Genomic DNA, 1,462 nt, shown 5'->3' on the forward strand with positions numbered 1-1,462 from the left:
AGTAGGTGGCTACTGTAATGTGAAGAGCTATATTTACTTTGGTCTTAGTGAGTCAAGCAACCTCTGATCCCATTGTCATCTTGCTCATTGATTTATTTCAAAAAAGCACTTTTTTTGAATTTTTATGTAATATTATTCCTAACCCAATTGAAAGAAATGGGAAGAATTTATAGTACATATGCAATAATGATTGGCACTTATTTAATGCTTAAAATCCAATAAATAAAATTCCACAATTTGTACTTATGCAATTAATTAAAATAAGTTTTAATAAAGCCGTAAATGCATTTACGTAAATAAGAATTGTAGCAATTCAATTATTTATTTGATACTACATATGTGTTATTATTGCATTTTATGAAGACCTAAGTTTTTGCAATTCTTATACCAAAGTAGTTATAAATATCATAGTAGACCTACCTCTACCATCCCTAATTGTTTGTGAATGATTTTGTGTGTGAAATACTTTCTGATTATGCTTTATCTGCCATTTTAACTGGTGTAGGTTTAGATGACCTTACAAAAAGGTGTCAAGAATACAAGAAACAGGGTGCTCTCTTCACTAAGTGGCGATGTGTGCTAAAGATCAGTGACCATTGTCCTTCTCCACTAGCAATTGCAGAAAATGCTAACGTCCTAGCTCGGTTTGCTTCGTGCTGTCAACAGGTTAGATTGTTACATAAATTGTACTAAATATTGCTAATTCCTTATAGTATGTGAGAGTTTGATTATATTTTTATTGATGCAGTTTGTAAATATAATACTAAAACAAAAATGGAGTTCTTGTTAAAAAAATTTTTATTTTTTTTTCTCTTAAGGTACTACTTTTAATATATAAAAAAAACACTACAGCTTATATCAGCACAATACAAACATGTTTCCTGTGCATTTCTGCTGATAATAATAATTACAAATTAGCCACTGTATTAAGTAATAAATTGACAATTTTGAGGTGTTCTAATAAATTTGTACATTACTGTATATTTTAAACAATCTTTAAAAAAAAAAAGTAATACTCATTTATTTATTTATTTATTAATGTGTTCACCTGCTCGCATGAATATTTTGACGGTATCTTGTTGTAATGAACTATATACTTGGCTTTTTCTAATGAAAAGTTTATTATTAAAGGCTGGCCTTGTTCCGATTGTTGAGCCTGAGGTTTTACCAGATGGTACTCATGATTTAGAGCGTGCTCAGAAAGTGACTGAAAAGGTGTTAGCTGCAGTCTACAAAGCTCTTAATGACCACCATGTTTATCTAGAGGGTACTCTATTGAAACCCAACATGGTTACAGCAGGTCAAAGCTGTCCTATCAAATATAAACCTGAAGATGTTGCCAAGGCAACAGTGACAGCTCTTCAGAGGACAGTCCCTGCAGCAGTTCCAGGTGAGATGCTAATTTCTTATACAAAACTAAGATTATGTAAAGAACAAATATGTGATTTTTTTTTTTTTTTTT

General features: G+C 30.8%; 1 protein-coding gene across 3 annotated transcripts in view; it reads left to right on the forward strand.

Annotated features, from left to right (window-relative positions):
* Positions 1-1,462, forward strand: part of LOC106470444 (fructose-bisphosphate aldolase-like) — a 12,796-nt gene that overhangs the window by 8,947 nt on the left and 2,387 nt on the right. For all 3 annotated transcript variants that reach the window (XM_013931003.2, XM_013931002.2, XM_022399042.1), the window contains exons 4-5: positions 506-666; positions 1,132-1,390. In XM_013931003.2, coding sequence (XP_013786457.1) covers positions 506-666; positions 1,132-1,390 — 420 coding nt within the window. The remainder of the gene's footprint in view (positions 1-505; positions 667-1,131; positions 1,391-1,462) is intronic.

Source organism: Limulus polyphemus, unplaced genomic scaffold (genome assembly GCF_000517525.1).
Source record: "Limulus polyphemus unplaced genomic scaffold, Limulus_polyphemus-2.1.2 Scaffold4008, whole genome shotgun sequence".
NCBI classification, from domain to species: Eukaryota; Metazoa; Arthropoda; class Merostomata; order Xiphosura; family Limulidae; genus Limulus; species Limulus polyphemus.